The sequence below is a fragment of the Staurois parvus genome, unplaced genomic scaffold (assembly GCF_062004578.1).
Source record: "Staurois parvus isolate SC_StPar_1 unplaced genomic scaffold, SC_StPar_1.0 ptg001255l, whole genome shotgun sequence".
Classification (NCBI taxonomy): domain Eukaryota; kingdom Metazoa; phylum Chordata; class Amphibia; order Anura; family Ranidae; genus Staurois; species Staurois parvus.
This window is the reverse complement of record NW_028319051.1, coordinates 1,285,001-1,307,500: the sequence shown is the minus strand read 5'-3', so window position 1 is coordinate 1,307,500 and position 22,500 is coordinate 1,285,001. Positions and strand designations below refer to the sequence as shown.

The following is a 22,500-nucleotide window of genomic DNA, read 5'->3' as shown; positions in this document are numbered from 1 at the left end:
TAGATAGAGATTACAGACCACCAGATATGTTGCAGATAAATTACACATATATATCTATTGTGACAGTAGGCAGGTGAAATCACCTGGTTGCGTCCTGGATGGACGATACATTTGTCTGAGGTTCAGGCTTTATGGTGATTTGTTCCACTAGAGGGAAGTGCTGAGGTAATGAGCCCAGCTGAAGGTAGTGGGCTCATTAAGGCTGGTATAAAACTTCCCAGCTTGCTTAGGGAGTTGCTCCAACCTGGAACCAGATCTGTGCCTGAGCTGACATCTTATATGTGTGCAGGGAGACAAAAGCCTGTGTGGCTAGCCTCCAACCACTAGCAACTAGGTATAACATCAGGCTGTACCTAGTGGGTAGCTAGGGAAAGCTGTTGGTACAGTAAGTAGCCAAGTTGGCTAGGATTTAATTTGATGTTTCTTTTTGGTTTGACATTTTCTGTACATATTGTAAATAAACTGCACCTTTTTGTTTTTTCACCTCCACTGTTGTTGTGCTGTGCTTGTCTGTGTGTTGTGCACCCATCCAGGGGGTCACACACACCCACTGCCGAGCTAAACCCGTTACACTATCTATAACATAAATTGAGATATGCACTGACAGACAGATCCAGACAAGATATCTATCTATGAAGGATAACATAATAGACAGATTTTGCTATATATTGTTCTATCTATGTCATCTGACAGATGCATTTACCGGCTTTGGTTGTAATCTGGGCTCCTCCGGCCGTCATGAACTCAAGATTCCCGAGCTGCAGAGTCCCAGACAAGAGCTTCCACACCTCCCTGATCTCTTCATCAGTGAAATCCATCACCTGCATGGCGGTCTGACAGGAGAAAAGGCAATATCAGAGGACATGGACAGTGAGGTCATCACGCAGACACAGAGATACTAAACCCCGATTAGGCCGTCATGCCGTGCACATCAATAATCATCTTGTACATTTTCTCTTCTCTATTCTTTTCCAGAATAAATCCTGGAGCTAGATGGCAGCATGGGTGGAAGGGCCTGACATGACTATGTTTGCAGGACAGGCTATAGTAATGCAGGGTTAATAAAGTAGTTTTGGGTTAAGGGGGGAAAGTGCCTTCGTTGATTGGAGGAAGCTCAGGTGTGACCGAGAGAGACTGGGTGGGTTCGGGTGGAGCAAGCAGGGCGGTGCATTGCCAAGTTGCTCAGAGTCAGTCGGAGCTGGCACAGCATAGAACAAGCTTCTCCCTCCTTCCCTGGGTGTTTTGGGGGGATCGCCTGTTTTCTCCGGGTTGTGTCATAGCAGATTTTTGGTAGGGGTCTTGGAAGGCAGCGACTGTTTAAATTTTGGAGAATGATGGGTTGGGCCCATCACAGTCTAGTGTTCACCTACCCTTGTAAATTTATAGCAGTATGTTTTCTCCAGGTTGTGTCATTGCAGTTTTTGGCAGGGGTCTCAGGGTCTTGGAAGGCAGCGAATGTTTAAATTTTGGAGAATTATGGGTTGGGCCCATCACAGGCTTGGGTGCACCTACCCTAGAAAATGTATGGCAGTAAGAGTCAGTTGGCTGTATTAAGGGTATCTTATAGTAAATTGTCCCCGAGTTGGTGTATTTGCGGATGGGGGCCTTGAAGTCTATTTTGGTGGTAGATACAGCTGGTTGGTCGATATACAAGTTGCCTTCTAAGACCCTAGACTTTAATGAGGTCAGTTTCTGTAATAACATTATGTGATTACTGTTCAGAGAGTTAACTAAAGAAAAATGTATTTTGGTAACAAAGTTGTAATCTTGTTATTTAATAAAATGGCTGCTACGGCCATAGTCATGGAACAGCCAGAAAGCAACTCCTGCTTGGTCCAAAGTCCAGTTCAGCTATAGTGTCGAACAGATGATTGTTCTAGTTCAACCATAAGGCAGCAAAAATGAAATCTGTAAATGATCCAGTCTTAAAGTGGAATTCCCGGTATGGCAATTTTCGCATAGTTACATTGAACCAGCATGGAGCAATGTACAGTGCCTTGAAAAAGTATTCATACCCCTTGAAAAATGTTCCACATTTTGTCGTGTTACAACCAAAAACGTAAATGTATTTTATTGGGATTTTATGTGATAGACCAACACAAAGTGGCACATAATTGTGAAGTGGAAGGAAAAGGATAAATGGTTTTCACTTTTTTTTTTTACAAATTATCTGAAAAGTGTGGCATGCATTTGTATTCAGCCCTCTATACTCTGTTACCCCTAACTAAAATCTAGTGGAACCAATTGCAAGTCCAACTGTGTGTAATTTAATCTCAGTATAAATACAGCTGTTCTGTGAAGCCCTCAGAGGTTTGTTAGAGAACATTAGTGAACAAACAGCATCATGAAGGTCAAGAAACACACCAGACAGGTCAGGGAGAAAGTTGTGGAGATGTTTAAAGCAGGGTTAGGTTTTTCAAGGCACTATATACAGTATATACCCTACCTGTGGGATCCCTCCAGAAGCTGAAAATCACTATACAGACACAACTGTTCCAGTCATCTCCAGTAGCTTTCGAGTCCCATGCCAAGTGGCTGCCCTGCTGCATTCTCAACACAGGAGGTTGAACACTCGGCATGGGCACCGTTCAGAGAATTGTCACTGATTGCAAAGCATTCTCTGGTTGGATGGCATGGAGAGACAGAGCAGTGATGTTACCTGGGACACAGAAGCCAGTCGAGGTTACTGGAGTAGTGGTGTGTACTGCAGTGATTTCCAGTTTCCAGGAGGATCCCACAGGTATGGTACATGCATGGCTTTTTTTCATCTGGAATGCCGAGGAACGCAGTTTCGGCACCTCAACACTGAATGTATGTTAATGGAAAGTGATTCTGGGATGTGCTGGAGGGTCTATTGATGCCAGCGGGAGATCTATTTGTGCTGTGGAGGTATATTGTTACTGTTGGGGGTTCAATTGTTACTGAAAGGGGTCTTATGTTGCTTGGGGGGGGGGGTAAATCAGTTGTTGTTAGGAGGGATCTCCTGTTGAGGGAGAAGTCTATTGATGCTGGCTGCTGGAGGGTCTATTGATGCTGCTTGCTGGGAGATCTGTTGTTGTTGCTGGGGGTCTATTATCATTGGGGTGGATCTATTGCTGTTAGGGTGTTATTTTGTTGTGGGGGAGTCCACTATTGCAGGGGGGTCCAAAGTTGCAGTGGGATCTAATGTTGCTGGCGAAAGATCTATTGTTACTGGCTGCAGGGTTCTATTTTACTGCTAACAAAATTCCATACAAATTAGTTAGAGCCACAAAAATGATACTTGCTTCTAGATTTTCTATAAGGGGAGGTACTGGGAGGTGGGTAAGGGGGTGGAAACAAGCAACGGTGGTCTAAAGGTGGGTGAGGGGTGGGGACAAGGGGGGAGTTCTTGCACCCATTCTGAGAAACAAAAAGGGTACATGCAAATTTACACCAGACCAACAATGTATAAATTGCCATACCTGGGATTCATCTTTAATTGACATAGAATAAAACATGTAGACTTTTTCAGATGGACCAGATTTTTCTAAGGCTGTATGTAATTTTCTATGTTTTAAAAAAATCCAAAATGTTTGCAGGAAGTTGATATGGTCAGAAAATCAGATAGACTCACCACAACGTTCTCGTACATTTCTTTATCGTTAAGGCCTTCTGCTGTCACACAGCCGGAGTTGGAGAGATACTGATAAGAGTGAGGATCCGAGAGCGAGAGAGCTTCTGCAAAAATCAACAAAATAACAGTTGTGGCTGAAACTTATTTTTACGTGGCTAAATCACATTTAAAGCCTAATTCCAGGTATTTTCTTCCTTTTGCTTAGTTCCATTGTTCCAGCTAGGACCAATATAGGTACACATATTTCATATCTGGCTAAGCCTTGTGGAAGGGGAGAATCACTGTAGTAACCTACTGTTAAGGGAAGGCCTGCCCAGGGGAGGACTGAACATTTGTAAACTCGGGCACTGCCCGAGGGCCCGGGGTCAGTAGGGGGTCCCATGAGATGCCTCTGGTACCTTTTTCATAGGCTTTTTTTGAGTTTGGGCAAGGACACAGGGGCCCCATGATCCCCTATTGTCCTTGCTCAGTCCGCCCCTGGGCCTGCCCATAGTGCAAGTGAAGTTCCGCGGCGCACAAATAATATGCGCACACGCAGAGCCCTTACGAGCCAAACAGTTGTGCGGGTACCTGGACACTGGCGCACACACACGGGCACACGCCTGTCACTAATGCTGGCGCAAAAGGTCTATTTAAACTGGCTGCAGCAGTTGTCCCATTGCCATATGGTCTTTTCCCTGCTCGTGTTCCCTGATTCCTGTGATTGTCTCCTGATACCGAACCAGCATGTTCCTGATCTCCGCTTGATTGCTTCCTGCCCTGACCTCTGGCTTGCCTTGGATTATTCTTCTGTCTCCTCTCCTGTCTGATTGATCTTCCGTTGCTGCCCTGCCCTGTGACCTGACTATTCTTCCTCCTGCCGCTGTAAGCCTGATCTGCCTGACTGATACCGAACCCGGCTCGTCTGTCCCTGCATCCTCAGCACGCTGTGCTCGAGTATCCATCCATCCTGCAAGGCTGCATCAGAATCCTGCTCCCTGCCTACAATTCATCAGCTCACCTGCTATTACCAGACTGATCCCAGGCACTCATACCCCACCGTGCCCCTCTGACCGCTGTCTCACCATCAGCGGTCCTTGAGCCGGAGTTGTACGGGAAGCCTGCCTCTTCACATCAGGCTCACTATCCAGGTACGTGACACCTACAAAGGTCACTGTAGTAGTGGCAGCTACTACAGTCATCGACTGCTTCTACAGGATCCCACAGGTATGTAGTATGTACAGTCTAAGCTGGACCAATGTACCGAAGCAAAAAAATAAATTCAGCTTTAAAAAGAACCTGTGGTTTCAAACAGGGGGTCAGATGTCACCTGAAGTCTGACAGCCTCTGTCTACTTTCATCTTCTAAGTGTGCGGGTGTAATGTTAGGTTGCAAGTCATGGGATATACAGTATGTGAGAAAAAGCATTGCACCATTAGTTGGAAGTCCAAGTATGTTTATTTAGCAATAAAAAAAAAAATCAATAAGACATTGTGTTGAGTTTTGGGGGGGGGGGGGTTCAGAAGCTCCCCCCCCCCCCACCCTACTGGGGTTCAAGAGAAGTCCTAGATTTAAAAAAGGGTTAAATGGGTAAGATTTAGAAAATATCCTTTGCAGCCTTTATAATAGGATTCAGCTGTTGGTTTCAGCTGGTCAGGCTGCACCTGTCAGACTTCAGGTGACCTCTAACCGCTGGCCAATCCATTCAAGGTGTCAGTATGACAAGTTACATAAAGCTAGATAAGGGGAAAATGTCAGTCTTCAAAAGTCAGTCATCACAGTTAGGGCTGGTTCACACCAGATGCAGTCCAGCATGTATTTAATCTACATAAAAAAAAACTCATGCAGTGTTTTCCATGTAATCCAATGACCAGGGGCGGACTCACCATTTGGGAACTCGGGCACTAGCCGAGGGCCCGGGGTCAGTAGGGGGCCCCATGAGATGCCCTGGTACCTTTCATAAGCTTTTTTGGGTGTGGTTTGAGTGTGAGCAAGGACATAGGGGCCCCATGATCCCTTATTGCCAAGGGGCCCCATGATTTGTCAGTCCGCCCCTGCCAACAATGGCCTTCGTTCACACCAGAGAAGGGCATTCCAGTGAAGTCAAGAAAGGTAGAACCTGCCACATTTTTCTTCTGTATGGAATGCAGCAACATGCATAAAAAAAGAACCAGAATGCCTCAAACGCACATACAAAAATGCATCCAGAACACAGAAATTGTGCTTTGAACTGGCCCTAACAATAATTAATGATGGAATACTCTGATTAATTCATGAGCTTGTATTGAGCATTATTCTCTTTTCTCCTACTTTAAAGCTGTTTTAGTGAAGTTTAAGTGGAACTCTGCTTTAACACCCCCCCCCATCCTCTAACACTTTTGTAAGTTACCTTTTTTTTGGGGGGGGTACCTAGTTTCAGTAGGTACCTGCTCCCACGTCCGCTTACAGATATGTCTGGACCTATCTGAACTGTACTACCAGTCATATGAATGTAAAAAATTAAATTCTGCTACTAGATGTTTTCACAGCATGGAGTTGTCTTTGTATGTACTTCAATTATATATAAAACTTGGATTACTCACCTTGCTCGTCCTTATTTGCACCGGCGAGCAGAGCGTAGAATATATGATAGTTTCGCTCTCCAGGACTTTGCCGCGTTACTCTTGTCTATGGAGTGAAATAAGACGGAGATCTGGCATGGTTAGATCTCTAGAAGGGCCAGGAAACTCCAAAGAACAAGGAAAGGACTCCAACAGACACATATGATATATGGAGAAACCACCAAACTTACCTTTTCCAACAAATCTGGTTGCCCATCCATTAAGGAAAAAAGTGAAATCTTAACATTGCTCCCCTAAAAAAATTATACCTCTTACCTTTATCTGCATGGGCTTGATAAGACATAAAAAAAAATGGAGAGACATTCAGGGTAAATTACACTGTGGGCAGCAAAGTGGCTCAGTGGTTGGCACCTCTACCTTGCAGCAATGGGGTCCACAGTTTGAGTTCCGGCTAGAACACTATCTGCATGGAGCTTGCATATTTTTGCTGTGCTCATGTGGGTTTCCTCCGGGTACTCCATCCCCCCCACTCCAAAAACATGCCGATAGGTTAACTGGGTCCTGTCTAAAACTGGCCCTAGTATGATATTCTACTGAGCACACCCAAGATGGCCATTTCACCATCTGTCCCCAACAGCAGATAAAATATTTTGAGTCCCTAGGGAAAAAAAATTGCTATAGAAATATTTAAAAAGAATTATGTATTGATTTATGTATGCTTTTTTCTTTTCCCCCCTCCTTCCTTCCTTCCTTTTCCCCCCTCCTTCCTTCCTTCCTTTTCCCCCCTCCTTCCTTCCTTCCTTTTCCCCCCTCCTTCCTTCCTTTTCCCCCCTCCTTCCTTCCTTTCCCCCCCTCCTTCCTTCCTTCTCCCCCCTCCTTCCTTTTCTCCTACAAAACAAAATAAAAAAAAATATAAAGTTGTAAAAAAAAAATGTAATAAAAACCTACTGACACTAGTGGCGGAACTATCAGGGTCGAAAAGGTCGCTCTTGTGACCAGGCCCTGGTGTTCTGCCACTGGGCTCTGAGGAAAGGGTCCCCAGGCTGCTCAGTCCAACATGCCCAGATATATAATATATATATATATATACACATACACACATACAGTCAGGTCCATAAATATTGGGACATCGACACAATTCTAACATTTTTGGCTCTATACACCACCACAATGGATTTGAAATGAAACGAACAAGATGTGCTTTAACTGCAGACTGTCAGCTTTAATTTGAGGGTATTTACATTCAAATCAGGTGAACGGTGTAGGAATTACAACAGTTTGCATATGTGCCTCCCACTTATTAAGGGACCAAAAGTAATGGGACAATTGGCTTCTCAGCTGTTCCATGGCCAGGTGTGTGTTATTCCCTCATTATCCCAATTACAATGAGCAGATAAAAGGTCCAGAGTTCATTTCAAGTGTGCTATTTGCATTTGGAATCTGTTGCTGTCAACTCTCAAGATGAGATCCAAAGAGCTGTCACTATCAGTGAAGCAAGCCATCATTAGGCTGAAAAAACAAAACAAACCCATCAGAGAGATAGCAAAAACATTAGGCGTGGCCAAAACAACTGTTTGGAACATTCTTAAAAAGAAGGAACGCACCAGTGAGCTCAGCAACACCAAAAGACCCGGAAGACCACCGAAAACAACTGTGGTGGAAGACCGAAGAATTCTTTCCCTGGTGAAGAAAACAACCTTCACAACAGTTGGCCAGATCAAGAACACTCTCCAGGAGGTAGGTGTATGTGTGTCAAAGTCAATAATCAAGAGAAGACTTCACCAGAGTGAATACAGAGGGTTCACCACAAGATGTAAACCATTGGTGAGCCTGAAAAACAGGAAGGCCAGATTAGAGTTTGCCAAACAACATCTAAAAAAGCCTTCAAAGTTCTGGAACAACATCCTATGGACAGATGAGACCAAGATCAACTTGTACCAGAGTGATGGGAAGAGAGAGTATGGAGAAGGAAAGGAACTGCTCATGATCCTAAGCTTACCACCTCATCAGTGAAGCATGGTGGTGGTAGTGTCATGGCATGGGCATGTATGGCTGCCAATGGAACTGGTTCTCTTGTATTTATTGATGATGTGACTGCTGACAAAAGCAGCAGGATGAATTCTGAAGTGTTTCGGGCAATATTATCTGCTCATATTCAGCCAAATGCTTCACAACTCATTGGACGCCGCTTCACAGTGCAGATGGACAATGACCCAAAGCATACTGCAAAAGCAACCAAAGAGTTTTTTAAGGGAAAGAAGTGGAATGTTCTGCAATGGCCAAGTCAATCACCTGACCTGAATCCGATTGAGCATGCATTTCACTTGCTGAAGACAAAACTGAAGGGAAAATGCCCCAAGAACAAGCAGGAACTGAAGACAGTTGCAGTAGAGGCCTGGCAGAGCATCACCAGGGATGAAACCCAGCGTCTGGTGATGTCTATGCGTTCCAGACTTCAGGCTGTAATTGACTGCAAAGGATTTGCAACCAAGTATTAAAAAGTGAAAGTTTGATTTATGATTATTATTCTGTCCCATTACTTTTGGTTCCTTAATAAGTGGGAGGCACATATGCAAACTGTTGTAATTCCTACACCGTTCACCTGATTTGGATGTAAATACCCTCAAATTAAAGCTGACAGTCTGCAGTTAAAGCACATCTTGTTCGTTTCATTTCAAATCCATTGTGGTGGTATATAGGGCCAAAAATGTTAGAATTGTGTCGATGTCCCAATATTTATGGACCTGACTGTGTATATATATATATATATATATACATATATATACACACACACATAGATATATATATATATACACACACACACACACATAGATATATATACACATATATACATACATACATACACACACACACACACACACACACACACACGATTCTGCACACAGCAGCAGCCCTGTAGCAGTAAAGCTGGATAAAAAATAAAATGAATGCAGCCACCACATCTAAGAACCAGCAAGCTGTAAATGTATTACATTTTTGTTTTTTTTGGATTAGACACATTTGAACCCTTCTCCACTTCGTCAAAGTTTTAAGTGGAGGATATAAAGAAAACATTTTTTTGTGTTTAATACTATGTATCTAATATAATGGAAAAATAATATCTAGCTAATAACCTTCTGTATATACTGCATACATAGTCCAAGGCAAAACATATTTTTATGTTTGTGTTTGTAGTTTTATGGCGTAGGAAATAATTAAAAATAAAATAAAAAGTATGTTTGATCTGCAGTTGCAGTTATAGAATTGCCAAAATGCAACAGGAATAATAAAAGGCTCATCTGATCACCGCCAACAAAACTGTGAGAAGCGCTGAGACCTGGCCCAGCACGACAGCCAATACCACGCTGTCACCCAGAGAAGGATACAGTCCACCACGCGGCCACCCTGGATGTGTCCTTGCTGGGAGAAGTGAAGTTGGATGAACTTCCCAAAACGGCTGGAGTTGTTGTTATAAACCGTCTTGGCATTGCCGAAAGCTTCGAGGATTGGGCTGTGAAAGGGCCAAAAAATAAATAAATTGATAACACTGCAGTTTAGACAGAGGAAACAAAGAACACGGAGGAAACACAGTCCACATGAGCCCACAAGTAAAATAAAAAAAAAAATCAGTATAAATTAACTCTGCCCTAACCTAAGCATTTATCCCATTTAAAGTGACACCAAATGATGGTCTAAAAAAAATCTATTCAAAGGTCGTAAAGTGAGTACAGTGGAGAGGCTCCCCTTTACTCACTCCAAGACCAAGCAAACTAGTGAAGGCAAAACAACCGCGTATCACCCTGAACTGAGGAAATTACCATTTAAACCGTACGCCCCTTGAGGGTTAGGGACTGACGTGAATGTACAATATATATGTAAAGCACTGAATAAATTGATGGCGCTATATAAGTACTTGTAATAAATAAATAAATGCAGGGCTTTTTTCAGCAGAAAGATTGGGGGGCACTGAATATATGTAACGGCAAGGGGTGGTGTGATGTGTTGGAGGGTCTATTATTGCTGGCCTGTAGGGGATCTATTGCTGCTGGAAGGGTCTTATGTTGCTGGGAGAGATCTACATGGGGAAGGGGAAGATCTACATGGGGAATTGTTGCTGGTTTCTTGAGGGTCGATTGATGTTGGCTGCTAAGACATTTATTGTTGCTAGTGTGGATCTATTGTTACTGGGGGCATATTTTGTTGCAGGGGGTCCATTGTTGCTGGTGGAAGATCTATTGTTGCTGAGGGAGGATATATTGTTTCTGGGAGGGATCTACTGTGAGGAAGGGGTCTTATTGTTGCTGGTTTCTTGATGGGTCGATTGACGTTGGCTGCTGAGAGATCTATTGTTGCTAGGGTTGATCTATTGTTACTGGAGACATATTTTGTTGCAGGGGGTCTATTGTTGCTGGTGAAAGATCTATTGTTGCCGAGGGGGATCTATTGTTGCTGGGGGGTCTTATGCTATTGGAAGGGATCTACTGTGAGGGAAGGGTCTATTGATGCTGGCTGCTGCGAAATTATTTTTTTCTGGCAAGGGTCTATTGTTGCTGGGGTGGATCTATTGTTACTGGGGCATATTTTGTTGCAGGGGTTCTGTTGTTGCTGGGGGATGTTGTTGTTGGCTGCATGGACATTAGCACCATTTGGTTCGGTATTTTCTAAAACGGGAGAGTACTGGGAGGTGGGTCGTGCTTGCATGTGGGTTGGAGGCAGAGACAAGGGGTGACTCGTAAGGCAGGAGTACCTGCAACTATTCTTTAAATAAAAAGCCCTGAAGCATCAAAATCCATTTTTTTGTGAAATAAAGTAAATTGACGGTAAATAAACCACATGACTCGGATCAATCCTTAGCCACACAATGAGCACCTCTGCTGCTCAGACCACTGACAGGCATTTTTAGACCACTTGCTTAAAGGGATTTTAGACATAATAATGCACACCCAAAAGTAGGAGTACACCCAAAAACCTGTCCTGAATATGTGGACATTAGGGCTGATAAAAAAAAAAAAGAAAAAGAAAAAAAGTATCCGGGACAGTACACAGCTGTCATGTTTCACATGACTGTCATGCCTATAAGTGTTCTTTGTATTTTGTCTCTGCTCCTCCCTTTCCTTCCTGGTTTAGTTCATGCTGTATAGATAGCCCCACCCTTTTTCCCAGTAATGCACTTCAGTTTCAAGCCTCATGTCATGAAGCAGATCACATTATGATGTTTTGACCTATGAGATGTTCATTGTTGTAAGATTCTCTCAGTTTATGGAATAAACTTCACAAGATCTACAAGGTGTCATCTAGATCGAGTCACTGCCTGTGTTATTCAACTAAGATTGGAGTTATCGCTATCTCATCATAACGAAGTTACAGAGATCACACTTTCAATGCTTAGATTGGAGAGACAGAACAACAGTTGTTCTGGATTCAGACTTCTTCAAACTCATCTAGTTCAGCACTCGCCTAAGAACCCACGGAGGATCCAGGATTGGGATCCCAACGGCATCAAGAGCGACCTCCTGTGTTGGGGCAGTGTACTCTCCACCTGTGCTTACAGAGGATTGCATGTTTCTAACCAGCATGGTTACTGCATGTCCTTTACTTCTTTATCATATCGATAAACATTTTTGAGGTGATCGACATTTTGAGTCACTTGAGTCACTAGAAGGGCTCTACCACCTCCCTCTTTTCTTTTGCAGCGGACACGTCAAGTCGCCTTATGGGTTTCTAATCAGCTTCTTGTAGTGGATGGTATGTTTTTCTTTATAGAGAGATTGCGATTGGCTGGTATAGATTTCTATAGCTAGATTTTGATTGACTAGTATGGTTTTCTATAGCTGTATTGTGATTAGCTAGTACGGATTTCTATTGCAAGATCGTGATTGGCTGGTATGGCTTTCTACAACAAGATTGTGGTTGGTTGGCATGGTTTTCTGCAGCTAGATTGTAACTGGCTGGTACGGATTTCTATATCTAGATTGTAATTGGCTAGCATGGTTTTCTTATGCTAGATTGTAATTGGGTGGCTGTCAAGATTTTCTTTCGCTAGATTATGATTGGCTGGCAAAGTTTTCTATTGCTGAATTGTGGTTGGCTGGCATGGTTTCTTTTCAGCTAGATTGTGACTGGCTGGTATGGTTTTCTATAGCTGAATTTTGATTGGCTAGTATGGTGTTCTATAGCCAGATTGTGGTTGGTTAGTATGATTATCTATTGCTGGATTGTGATTGGCTGGTATGGATTTCTATTGCCAGATTGTGATTGGCTGATATGGTTTTCTATTGCAAGATTGTGATTGTCTGGTATGGCTTTCTACAGCAAGATTGTGGTTGGCTGGCATGGTTTTCTGCAGCTAGATTGTGACCTGCTGGTATGGATTTTGATAGCTAAATTTTAATTGGCTGGGATGGTTTACTTTTGCTAGATTGTGATTGGCTGCCATGGTTTTCGTTTGCTAGATTGTGATTGGCTGCCGTGGTTTTCTTTTGCTAGATTGTGATTGGCTGCCACAGTTTTCCTTTGCTAGATTGTGATTGGCTGCCGTGGTTTTCTTTTGCTAGATTGTGATTGGCTGCCGTGGTTTTCTTTTGCTAGGATTGGGATGGTCCGCCGTGGTTTTCCTTTGCTAGGATTGTGATTGGCTGCCGTGATTTTCTTTTGCTAGGACTGTAATTGGCTGCCGTGGTTTTCTTTTACTAGATTGTGATTGGCTTGTATAGTTTTCTATAGCTAGATTGTGATTGGCAGGTATGATTTCCTGAGCTTTACATATTGCCCTTGGCTACTGTAGACCATGTATATGATTTCCTGTCTGGACATAGAACCAGGTCATCAGAAGCTTATACAAACAGGCCTGTATTCTATACACTGTGGAAGCTGTGTAAATACTGAGTCATGTCCCATGCTGAGAATGTTTGTATATATGTCACATCATATGTCACCAAGTAATATCCAGCGACATAATGGATAGCCTTGTACAATGATTGCATGCTGGACTCACTGCCAGGGAATTCTATGTTGAAATTCTCTGAGGTCAGGAAAAACAATTACAAAACTAGAGAGTAGACAAATAGTGTACACACAGAGGTTATGATATACACAATATTGCAGAGTTATTTGACATAAAAGCACATGCCTCTTCCTATAGACCGAGGCTAAACTTCTGCTTCCCATCCACTAATCACTATTGTATACATTGGAGACATGCAAACTGCCCACTCACATTCTATACACCGAGACATGCAAACTACCTCCCTCATATTGCTACTTCCCTCCAGTTTCTGCAACTTGACTTTTATTATTATTATTATACAGTATTTATAAAGCGCCAACAGTTCGCTCAGCGCTGTACATTACAATGGGAGACAATACATGAGACAGTACAATAACAATACAATGCAATACACGAGGGGTTTGAGGGCCCTGCTCCTTGGAGCTTACAATCTAGGAGGGAGGGGATAGTGGTACAGGAGGAGATAGCTGTGTGGGATGGAGTGGTAGGAAGAGTGGAGGAGATCGGCAATTAGCAGAGGGCGGGGTAGGCTTCCCTGAAGAGGTGGGTTTTCAGGGTGCGCCGAGAGGAGAGTAGGTGATAGTCTGATGGATTGGGGTAAGGAGTTCCAGAGGATGGGCGATGCCCTGGAGAAGTCCTGGAGGTGGGCATGGGAGGAGGAGACCAGGGAACTAGAGAGAAGGAGGTCTTGTGAGGAGCAGAGAGTGCGTTTTGGGTGGTATTTGGATATTAGGTCAGTGATGTAGTTTGGGGCAGTGTGGTGGACAGCTTTGTACATCAGTGTTAGCATTTTGAATTTGATCCGTTGGGCAATTGGGAGCCAGTGGAGGGATTGGCAGAGGGGGGTGGCGGAAATGGAGCGGTTGGTAAGGTGGGTGAGTCTGGCCGCCGTATTCAGGATCGACTGAAGTGGGGATAGCCTGTTGTGAGGCAGGCCACTGAGGAGGGAGTTGCAGTAATCGAGTCGTGATATGATGAGGGAGTGGATGAGTTGCTTACATTCTATGTTCTGTAGAATAGTCTGCAAATTCAAACCTGCGTGGAAATTAAAAACCCACATGGGAATAATAGCTTTGGGGCAGTACAGATCACTTGTTTTGAAAGCCAAGATTGTACCAAGGTCTATATGTGATAAGTCAGTCAGGGATCAGTTTTTAATGGTCTGATTGGTCTAAACCAATCTATGGTGGAACTGGATGGACTTTTGTCTTTTTTCAGCCAGACTAACTATGTAAACCAGGGGTGACCTCGAAGGCCCCACACTGACCTTCAGTTCTCAGTAGGCAACATCATTTTACTTAGTAAAAGCATGCCTATACTATAGACTTGATTAGTGGACCTTAAGGACTGGCAGACTTAATTTTTTTTAATATATACAAATGTATTTTGGAAGGATCATCATCCAATAGGGACCTTCTCGAGGATTCACTCCACACACAAAAAGTGCATTTCTAGGGCTCCTGGCTCATGTCTATTCAACGACACAGCAACAAATGCAAAGAATTACCCTCACCAGGGTAATTTCCAAACTATATAGAACAAGACAGACAGTTTTCAGCCCACAGACTAAGTGATCGCCCAGCTTGGGATGCTGAGCTTTCATACTGTTCATCCAGAGACCAGTCTATTGGACAGGGGCATACTGTACTTTACCTTGGGCATCAGTCTGATTGGAGTGCCGGTCTGGCAAGCACCCCTCAGCCATGTGCACTGCAATCGGTTGCAGTGTGGTAGTGCGGAGTTCGAGGTTAAAGCAGGCAGGGAAGAGACAATAAAATGCCTCCTTACTGTCTGTCAAATGCTCTCTGAAGGGTTTACAGTCCCTCACACCTACGGCAGACAGATTAGGGTGGATTTACTAAAGGCAAATAGATTGTGCACTTTGCAACTGCACTAATTTTCTTTAGTAAATGTGGTAAAGCTTCACTTTGTAAAGAATTCCCAATCAGGTGCAAGGAAAAAAATATTCACTGCTCAAAAAAATTAAAGGAACACTTTAATAAGAGTACAACATCAAGTCAATGAAACTCCTGGGATATTTATCTGATCAGCTAAGTAGCATAGGGGGTTGTTAATCAGTTTCAGCTGCTTTGGTGTTAATGGAATTAGAAACAGGTGCACTAGATGGGCAACAATGAGACGACCCCCAACAGGAATGGTTTTACATGTGGAGGCCACTGATATTTTTTTCCCTACTCATCTTTTCCTGACGGTTTTTAACTAGTTTTGCATTTGGCTAGGGTCAGTGTCACTACTGGTAGCATGAGGCGATACCTGGACCCTACCCCTGCACAGTCAGTCCAACTTCTCCAGGATGGCACATCAATACATGCCATTGCCAGACGGTTTGCTGTGTCTCCCAGCACAGTCTCAAGAGCATGGAGGAGATTCCAGGAGACAGGCAGTTACTCTAGGAGAGCTGGACAGGGCCATAGAAGGTCCTTAACCCATCAGCAGGACCTGTATCTGCTCCTTTGTGCAAGGAGGAACAGGATGAGCACTGCCAGAGCCCTACAAAATGCCCTCCAGCAGGCCACTGGTGTGAATGTCTCTGTCCATAAAATCAGAATCACTGCCCGGCACCATAGAGCTCGATCAGCATTTGCCATTGAACACCGGAATTGTCAGGTCCGCCACTGGCGCCCTGTGCTTTTCACAGATAGGAGCAGGTTCACCCTGAGCACATGTGACAGACGTGAAAGGGTCTGGAGAAACCGTAGAGAACATTATGCTGCCTTTAACATCTTTCAGCATGACTGTTTTGGTGGTGGGTCAGTGATGGTCTGGGAAGGCATATCCATGGAGGGACGCACAGACCTCTACAGGCTAGACAATGGCAGCCTGACTGCCATTAGGTATTGGGATGAAATCTTTGGACCCATTGTCAGATCCTATGCTGGTGCAGTGGGTCCTGGATTCTTCCTGGTGCGTGACAATGCCCAGCCTCATGTGGCGAGAGTATGCAGGCAGTTCCTGGAGGATGAAGGAATTGATACCATTGAATGGCCCCCACGCTCGCCTGACCCAAATCCAATAGAATACCTCTGGGATATTATGTTTCGGTCCATCCAACGCCACCAGTTTGCACCTCAGACTGTCCAGAAGCTCAGTGATGCCCTGGTCCAGATCTAGGAGGAAATCCCCCAGGACACCATCCGTCGTCTCATTAGGAGCATTACCCAGACGTGGTCAGGCATGCATACAAGCACGTGGGGGCCATAGAAACTACTGAGGACCATTTTGAGTTGCTGCAATTAAATCTCAGCAAAATGGAATAGCCTGCTGGATAATGTTTTCACTTTGATTTTCAGGGTGTCTGAATTCAGTCCTTTGTAGGTTGATCATTTTCATCAAACTATGGGGCACCCTTACGTTCCTAACACATTACCCAGTCCATATCAGTATAGAGATCCAGCAGGAGATCTTTCCCCATTGAGATCTGATGTGTTTTCAAAGTGTTACTTGCACTTTTTTGAGGAATGTATTTTTTTTTGCTTGCACATAATTGGATGATGGAAATCAACAGAGGTTTATCACATTCACTAAGCTCCGGGAAAATGAGCACAACTGCACTTGCAAACTAAACAATCTATTTGCCTTTAGTAAATTCATCCCATTGTGCCCAGTTGGGAGTAAACTGTGCACCATCTATGGTATTGGGGGAGGAATAGCATCCAGTCTTTGGTAATGAGGGGAATAATAGTGCCAATAATCGTTGGTGCCAGTGGCAGGAATTCTGCTCCATTGTTGGTGTCACTGGGAGTAATAGTGTCTCATATCAGTGGGAGGAATAGTGTCCCAAGAACCGAATAAAGTCGACCAAAGGACTGGTTTCGGTTCCAAGACTGCAGTTTGAAGACCGCCGATTTAAAAGTAACACAAAATCTGGAGTTAGACTTTAAGTCATTAAGAAACCATCCCATCAACCAATGTAACAAGAATAACTCGTCAGAGATACTGTGAGATCTTGAAGCTCAATCCTAGTAGCTTCCTCTAGCCATAATTGGCCAGATCAAGTGCCAGTCATTCTGCGTCTCACCTCGTCCCTTTAAAAGGGAAAGAAACATATTAAAAAGCCGTTCTTTCAATTTTCATAGCATGGAAATGATTACAATAAGGTAATCAAAGAAATATGATCAAGACACTTGACTATCTTTCTTTGATCCTTTTAGACACCAATTACAAGACTGAAAATTAAAAAAAAATAAAAATAAGAGCTTGCTGCTGGGTATATCTGACCTGCTTTCCATGATGGCTTTTTCCACGGTTGTCTGATTTCCGCCTCCCGCGCAGTTCTGGCTCATGGAGGACAGGAATTTCATCAGCAGCTTCGTGCTCTCCGTTTTGCCAGCCCCGCTCTCTCCACTGCAACAAGACAATTCAAGAGTTTACCGACCAGAGCTACAGTACATATTGGTGCTTGATCTCAGTCCACCCAGCAACTGCAGGACATGGGCTGGTAAGTGGGAACAGTTCAGTGCAAAACTTGGGCACTAAACGTAGTGTATATCTATTGCTACAACTTTTACGGTTTGAAAAATTTGGGAAGGATTCAACCCGTCAAATGTTTTATCCCATTGGGGAGATTTTTTTTTTCACTTCCTGTCCTGGGGACACAACAGGAAGTCAATGGAAATCTATTCAAACTAAGGAGAAAGCCTCTTCTAATTTGCATCAATAAAATAAAACCCAGTGCATCTTCTTCAATATCATTTGCCAAAACCTAAAGTAGAACTTTTTTTTCCATTTTGGATAGGAGCATAACCGCTGTAAAGTTTATTTTTGCCATCTGTGTCCCATTAGGGAGATTTCCCCTCACTTCCTGTTCCATAGCTAAAGCAGGAAGTGAGAAGAAAATCCCTCTAAAGTGAAGGAATTCCTGGTTGTCACCAGAAACTGATTTCTCTACTCCTGTCCTGGGGTCAACCCAAATTTGGGATTTTCTTTTACTTTCGGTGATAATGGTAACCAGGACAAATAAGAGAGGGCAAGTCTCTGTAACAGGGACGCAGACATCAATAAAATCCTGACAGGGATTCCAGCCTCTCTCCACTCCATCCAAAAATAAAAAAAAGTGTGCTTTAGTCATCCTTTAATTAAATGACCGTGTGGTGTTTTGCACTTGCACTTTTTTTGTGATTCACTTACGGGTTTTTTCGTTGTAGTTTGCACGTTTGCGGACTTAAAAAAAGATCCTTTAATTAAATGACATTCTATTCATTTAAGTGGACATTCATGTTAAACCTCATGCCTTGCCCACTCTCCACTTGCTCTCTTTAAATTGGATTTAAAAAAAAAAAAAAAAAAACACCTGAAAAAATTAAAAATCGACACACATACTAAATATATATATATATATAAAAAAAATACATCTGTTGGGCTGCGAATGCACTTCCGCATTTCTTGCTAGGTAAGAATGACATCCCGGAACAGCCCCCCGACCCTCTCCTGGACTCTACACGTGAGCAGAGCTTCATTTCCCAGCAGCCCTGCGGCACCATCTACGCATGCACAAGTGACTCCAGACATATGCACATGCATGTGGTTTCCCTGAGCATGTACAAAGATGGGTAGCATAGAAGTTCAAAACTTCCCAAACATGAGCATGCACAGATGTGCCAAAGGGCTCTGCCATGACCTGCTGGCTGGTCAAGCCCTTTGGCACATCTGGGAAGGTGCCATAATGGTGAGCCCGGAGGGTGGGGGAGCAAACGAACAGAGGACTGAAGGTCCAATTTAACACTTTCCTAATGTGGATATATATGTGACACTTTTTTTTGATTTTGTCAATTTCAACCACTTCTGATCCACTGAAAATTGCAAGAAATCGTCAGAAATGAACCAACCTGCCACTCATACATTTGGTAGACCACCAGTATTCAATCAATTGTGAAGTTAAAGTTGGGCAGAATTTTGCACCTTCATGACCAGTTAATGAAATATTGAACTGAAATGGATGGGGCAATTTTAATCTGATGTTTAATAAGAAATAAAATAGGTGTTGTACTCACAAATGACAATAAAGTCAAGGCACATCATAAAAGAACAGCTGGGTCAACACCTCGCTGAGTAACAGTCCATAATGAGGAATGTAGACATCCAATAGTCTGATGCGTTTCGAGGACTTGCCTCTTCCTCAGAGTCCCTGAGGAAGAGGCAAGTCCTCGAAACGTGTCAGCCTATCGGATGTCTACATTCTCCATTACGGACTGTTACTCAGCGAGGTGTTGGGGCTCTGAGGAAGAGGCAAGTCCTCGAAACGCGTCAGCCTATCGGATGTCTACATTCTCCATTACGGACTGTTACTTAGCGCGGTGTTGGGGCTCCGAGGAAGAGGCAAGTCCTCGAAACGCGTCAGCCTATCGGATGTCTACATTCCCCATTACGGACTGTTACTCAGCGCGGTGTTGGGGCTCTGAGGAAGAGGCAAGTCCTCGAAACGTGTCAGCCTATCGGATGTCTACATTCCCCATTACGGACTGTTACTCAGCGTGGTGTTGGGGCTCTGAGGAAGAGGCAAGTCCTCGAAACGCGTCGCCTATTGGATGTCTACATTCCCCATTACGGACTGTTACTCAGCGCGGTGTTGACCCAGCTGTTCTTTTAGGATGTGCCTTGACTTTATTGTCATTTGTGAGTACAACACCTATTTTATTTCTTATTAAACATTTTTTATGGTAATGCACTAGGCCTGTGCACCCTCAGTTTGTTCTTTCCTCGTTCAGTATATTTGGATTCCCCCGGTCTATTGGGGGCAGCAAGGTGTGCATGTTCCAGGACATTCTTAATGTGGTTGTAGCATCGAGTCCATCCCCAAGCGCAGGAGCATTTGTGTTTGCTGGTTCAATTTTAATCTGATGCCATATTAAAAGTGAAAAGGATTAGTTGACCATTTATAATGTTTGCTTATTTCTTGAGTAAATATGGTTAAGTATCCTTTCAAATACTTTGTAAAATAAACAAAACAATGAGAGGTGTGAACATTTGCATGTACCTGATGAGCACGCATTGACTGTCATGTCTCTTCCACAGGCAGCGATAACACTCGTTGGCAATGGCAAAGATGTGGGGTGGCAGCTCCCCAAAGTGGTGCCGACTGTACATGTCCACGGCGCTTTCATCGTACAACCCAGCAATCTGCTTGTAGGGGTTCACCGAAGCCAGAATGGAGCCAATATTGGTCTGCAAAAGAATAAAAATATTAGATCGGAGAGCACAAACTGACTATGAGTTGGAATAGAATACATTCCCTTGTCCCCCCCATTCCCCACCCCAGCTTATACAATGAAACCTTTTCAGTCCAATGAAATATTGCTTGTTGTGTTATCCATATAGTCACTTGCTTTGTATTCTATACAGCTCACAGTCGAATGATATTTGATTACACTGTTCTTCACATCACTGAAAGGATTCTCCTTTGCCATGCGTTTGTAACCCTCTTTTGTGATATTATTATTTTGCAATTATTTTGTTTTTATACTCTGTACTTTTTGTGTTCCCAATTTTGGAAATTCCAAATAAAACAGATTAAACTAACTTTTTTCGATCGGATCATTTTGTTTTTAATTCTTCTTTTGAGACCCAGTGATGTCATCACTGGGTCTGTCTGATGAAATTTGTTGCAAGTTTAAGTAAAGACTCCAGTAAAAAAAATTCACAGCACCCTGCCTTGGAATCTTCTTTGAAAAGTCTGCCTGTTCTATTAAATAAAAAATCCCCAGCATGCTCTGCTGAAGTGGTCACAGGATGCTGCAGACTTTAGCCGCACAATCTGCTGCTCCAGTAAAAAAAAAAAAAAAAAAAATTCACAGCACCCTGCCTTGGAATCTTCTTTGAAAAGTCTGCCTGTTCTATAAAACAAAAAATCCCCAGCATCCCTTTAGATGTGCATGCTCTGCTGAAGTGGTCACAGGATGCTGCAGACTTTAGCCGCACAATCTGCTGCTCCAGTAAAAAAAAAAAAAAAAAAATTCACAGCACCCTGCCTTGGAATCTTCTTTGAAATGTCTTCCTGTTCTATAAAACAAAAAATCCCCAGCATCCCTTTAGATGTGCATGCTCTGCTGAAGTGATCACAGGGTGCTGCAGACTTTAGCGGTGCAATCTTCTGATCAGCTGAGTGAGAATGCACGTCTAAAGGGATGCTCAGGATGTGTTCTTTTGTAGAACGCTCAGGAGCAATATGATTGATTGCAGAGAAAACTAATCTCTGTAAAAGGCAAGCAACAACCATACAGATCAGGAGGAGAAGGGATTGATGATGACAGCAGATGCCAGGACATGAAAGGAAGGCAGGGTCAAGCTGCTGCAGCATTAAAAGGTTGTATTGTGGAGATGCATGTTTGCAGAGAATTGAGATAATCAATTTCAACACAGTACAGGACTTGCTACAAATGTGGGAAATAAAAAGGTAAGGCTGCAGAGTTCAGTTTAAAAATAATGACTATTAAGACTAATGATGGGTCATTTTCTCAGCACAAGGACAGGTCCAGAATAGTTGAAAAGGAGCTTCCAATAACCCGGGGGAGTCATTTACAGCCCATTTAAAAATTAAAAAACTACAAAATTTTACCTTCTCCAACTTTAATGCATTTATCTAAACTTGTGCAATTTCAATTAAATCTTCAAATTTTAACTAAAATTTTAAGGCAATTGAAAATTCTCAGTAGGGCTCATATTTAGCTGCGGGTAGCTCTCTGATCCAGTTTCCCCCATGAGTGATTCATTTATATGTTCTGTACAAGAAACTGGAAGTGGTGTCCCAGCAGCAAAATTAGGCCCAACTGCCATTTTTCTTGATTAGCTAAAGAAGTATAACTCCACCTTATGCAGGTTGAAACATTAGATGTACACATTCAGGTCATTACAGCAAAAGGAAACAATCTCATTTAATCAATAAAAATTCTACCTACAATTGTCAGTTCTGTCCTTTGGCAGACCACTGGTGACCTTACAAGAAACTGCCATTTTTTATGACTGGAGGACAGCAGCTGAATACTTACGTAGATTTTGTCTTGCTGGTAGCGAAGGTGCAGATTTAACATGATGGCAGCTTCATGTAGGTCAGACAACAAGGACATGTCTTCCACCCCTTCCCGGTTATTCTGGTGCATAGAAAGGACAAGGTCGCGGGATAGCGAGTTGCGGGGGTACATAAACTCCTGGTGTAAAAAAAGAAAAAAAAATATCATAAATTTCCTTTAAACTCAAATCCCCATTGTGCTGACTAAGTTGTTATCACTTTTGGTTTTCTGCACTGGGGTCCTGGGTTCACAATCCCTGGAATAGAAGATATATACAATATTCTGTTTGTACACGCTCCTTGTCTCATTTGGTTGTTCTCCAAATACTCAACCAAA

The 22,500-nt window shown here is 43.2% G+C and overlaps 1 protein-coding gene and 1 long non-coding RNA gene across 2 annotated transcripts in view; one reads left to right on the top strand and one right to left on the bottom strand.

Moving 5' to 3' along the window:
- The window catches only part of LOC149437781 (unconventional myosin-X-like), a 241,135-nt gene that overhangs the window by 114,957 nt on the left and 103,678 nt on the right, over nucleotides 1-22,500 (bottom strand). Inside the window, exons 3-10 of the mRNA XM_089660637.1 lie at nucleotides 22,144-22,302; nucleotides 20,136-20,323; nucleotides 17,381-17,506; nucleotides 9,522-9,646; nucleotides 6,366-6,379; nucleotides 6,157-6,241; nucleotides 3,596-3,699; nucleotides 704-833 (exon numbers count right to left, since the gene is read on the bottom strand). Of these exons, the coding sequence (XP_089516763.1) occupies nucleotides 704-833; nucleotides 3,596-3,699; nucleotides 6,157-6,241; nucleotides 6,366-6,379; nucleotides 9,522-9,646; nucleotides 17,381-17,506; nucleotides 20,136-20,323; nucleotides 22,144-22,302 (931 nt within the window). The remainder of the gene's footprint in view (nucleotides 1-703; nucleotides 834-3,595; nucleotides 3,700-6,156; nucleotides 6,242-6,365; nucleotides 6,380-9,521; nucleotides 9,647-17,380; nucleotides 17,507-20,135; nucleotides 20,324-22,143; nucleotides 22,303-22,500) is intronic.
- LOC149437782 (uncharacterized) lies at nucleotides 11,341-20,677 on the top strand. The gene is made up of 2 exons (XR_016308010.1): nucleotides 11,341-11,880; nucleotides 20,174-20,677. It is a non-coding gene; the product is annotated as an uncharacterized LOC149437782 (long non-coding RNA).